Consider the following 2,991-nt stretch of genomic DNA (forward strand, 5'->3'; position numbering starts at 1 on the left):
GGAGTCTTGCTCTGTCGCCCAGGCTGGAGGGCAGTGGGGCGATGTCAGCTCACTGCAAGCTCCGCCTCCCGGGTTCACGCCATTCTCCTGCCTCAGCCTTCCAAGTAGCTGGGACTACAGGCGCCTGACACCACGCCGGGCTAATTTTTTGTGTTTTTAGTAGAGACGGGGTTTCACCGTGTTAGCCAGGATGGTCTCGATCTCCTAACCTCGTGATCCGCCCGCCTCGGCCTCCCAAAGGTGTGAGCCACGGCGCCCGGCCTACAGTATCTCATTTCTTTACAATGAAGATACATTTTATGTTTAAAAATAAACTATGCATGTATTTTAAAAGAAAGAGTCTTAAAAATTTTCCCACTATGCTGGCGATTGTTTCCATACTTACATGTTAAATAACCAGTTAATTTATGTATACCTACTTTGGATGTGGACCTTTATTCTCACAGGTAAATTGGTGACTTTCGGTTCACCCTTTTCACTGTGTTGCCCGTCCAACTCTTGGTCCTTATGAAAAGGTCAGAGAAGAAGGAGGAGTACAGCTTGGTTCCTTCTTTGGGAAGTCCCAGTGCCTACTCTCCTGACAGCCTTTTTAACGCAGGTGAAATCAGTGACAATCGCCAAAGAGCAGAAATGTCGCGTCGATGGTGGGGGCGAATGCTCACGGAATCGTGACTGGGTATCCGCGCTGGCCTCCGCCTAGACTGCGCCCCACGCGGGTCCCCAGCGCCCCCGGCGGCGCTTCCCCAGCGCCCTCCGCATGGAACCCGGCGCCTCTGGAAGAGAAGGGGCATGTGACGCAGTCACCGTTACCTAGGGCCACGTTCTGATCAGCTCTGACGCCTCCAGCGCCCGACCCCGCGCCAAGAAGGCCGGGCCTCTGTTTCTCCACTTCCAAGGAGGCGGCGCTATGCTGTCCTGCTTCAGGCTCCTCTCCAGGCACATCAGCCCTTCGCTGGCGTCTCTGCGCCCGGTGCGCCGCTGCTTCGCACTCCCGCTGCGTTGGGCCCCGGGGCGCCCCTTGGACCCCAGGCCCAGAGCCCCCCACCGCCCCCTGGCCGCAGCCACCTCCTCCCGGGACCCTACCGGGCCCGCCGCCGGCCCCTCTCGGGTGCGCCAGAACTTCCACCCCGACTCCGAGGCTGCCATCAACCGCCAGATCAACCTCGAGCTCTATGCGTCCTACGTGTACTTGTCCATGGCCTATTACTTCTCCCGGGATGACGTGGCCTTGAACAACTTCTCCAGGTATTTCCTTCACCAGTCCCGGGAGGAGACTGAGCACGCGGAGAAGCTAATGAGGCTGCAGAACCAGCGAGGAGGCCGGATCCGCCTGCAGGACATCAAGAAGCCAGACCAGGACGACTGGCAAAGCGGGCTGCATGCCATGGAGTGTGCTCTACTCTTGGAAAAGAATGTGAACCAGTCGTTGCTGGAATTGCACACTCTAGCCTCAGACAAAGGTGACCCCCATTTGTGCGATTTCCTGGAAACCTACTACCTGAATGAGCAGGTGAAGTCTATCAAAGAACTAGGTGACCACGTGCACAACTTAATGAAGATGGGGGCCCCGGATGCTGGCCTGGCGGAGTACCTTTTTGACACACATACCCTTGGAAATGAAAACGAGCAGAACTAAGCCACGGGCTTCCTTCCTCCCAGGCCAGTGGGTCCGAAGACCAAAGTCAGCTGTCTCCTGGTTTCTTGCCCTTAAAATCACTTCCATCTTTATATTTTTCTGTTATACTATTCCTCCAATAAAATGATTTGTAGAAAAAAAATGTTTTGCCCATGTTTAACAAGGGCTTTTTATTAACCATCAAGGAACTTATTTTCCCAGGCTCAAAGATAGCCCAGGTAACTATGGTATGAAAAGGACTCCAAAAAGCTACTGAAAGAGGGTGCAAACTAACGTTCTCCGGTTGCCAAGTATTATCAGAATGTGAACCTACACTTCAATTCTGTGATTTTTAATTCAACAAGTGCCTGCCTTATTCAATACCTTATGCAAAACGCTAAAGTGGGAAAATGGATAAAAATATACAAATAACTGTAAGTGAAGAATATTTAGTGCTGTGAAAATCATAACGTGCAAAAATGCTATGACAGCTTTTGCCTTTTCCCAATGTGTCCCAAGAAGCAGTACTGTCTGGAGATTGTTTTTTAAAAGAATTCATAGTCAAATTTGGGATAAGCTACATGAATTATCAGGGCTGGTCTTGGAAAATCACAGCACATATTAACATTTTAAGGGCTCTGGGAAGTTTTGCAATTAAAAACAATAAATATAAAAGCTTGAATTATTTTTGTTTAGCTCAGTGTTTTCCAAACATATGCAATCTCAGTGTTTTTTTGTTTTAATGTTGGTAATATAAAAAACCAGACCTGATTCCACACTCCATATACTTCACCATTGAGTCTCTCTTTTAACCTGCCAAGAAGAATGAAAACACTGCATAAAACACCTTTCCGTGGTCTTTAAAATGGACAGAAAAACACATGGGGGTTTAAAAAGTCAAGAAGGGATCCAGAATAGAGGAGGCATCTAGTCAGGTAGATGTTTTCTTTAGGCATGGAAGTGAGGAGTGGGAGAGTCCAGCATCAGAATAGACTAGAACTCTGAGTGGTGACTGGAAAGATGGGCTGGGGCAGAGTACAGAGGTGAGAAGGGTTTGGGCTTAATTCAGGGGACAAAAGCATGGTCTTCAAAGGCTCTTAACAGAAGAAAACAGTGCTCAAATTTGAGCAATCTGAAGCTTAGTCTGGTTATACAGAATAAGAATCTGAAAACAACCAAAATATCTGTTAGGTTGGGTTTTCTGAAACACAGATGCCAGAATGAGATTAAGTGTACAAGAAATTAGGGGAAACAGACCTCTGAGAGAAAATGGAAAAGCAGCAAGTGGGAGAAGCAGGGAGAGCCTTCAGACTTCATGCAAATGTAATCCCTTGGGGTATGAAGAAGGGAAGTTGTGCATATTTCTTTGGACAGGT

The 2,991-nt window shown here is 48.5% G+C and overlaps 1 protein-coding gene across 1 annotated transcript; it reads left to right on the top strand.

Moving 5' to 3' along the window:
- Positions 1-825: 825 nt before the first annotated feature.
- FTMT (ferritin mitochondrial) lies at positions 826-1,777 on the top strand. The gene has a single exon (XM_055299135.2). It carries the CDS (start codon positions 908-910, stop codon positions 1,634-1,636), a length of 729 nt encoding a protein of 242 aa, XP_055155110.1. The 5' UTR covers positions 826-907; the 3' UTR covers positions 1,637-1,777.
- The last annotated feature ends 1,214 nt before the right edge of the window (positions 1,778-2,991 follow it).

This window comes from Symphalangus syndactylus, chromosome 11 (assembly GCF_028878055.3).
Source record: "Symphalangus syndactylus isolate Jambi chromosome 11, NHGRI_mSymSyn1-v2.1_pri, whole genome shotgun sequence".
Taxonomy (NCBI): domain Eukaryota; kingdom Metazoa; phylum Chordata; class Mammalia; order Primates; family Hylobatidae; genus Symphalangus; species Symphalangus syndactylus.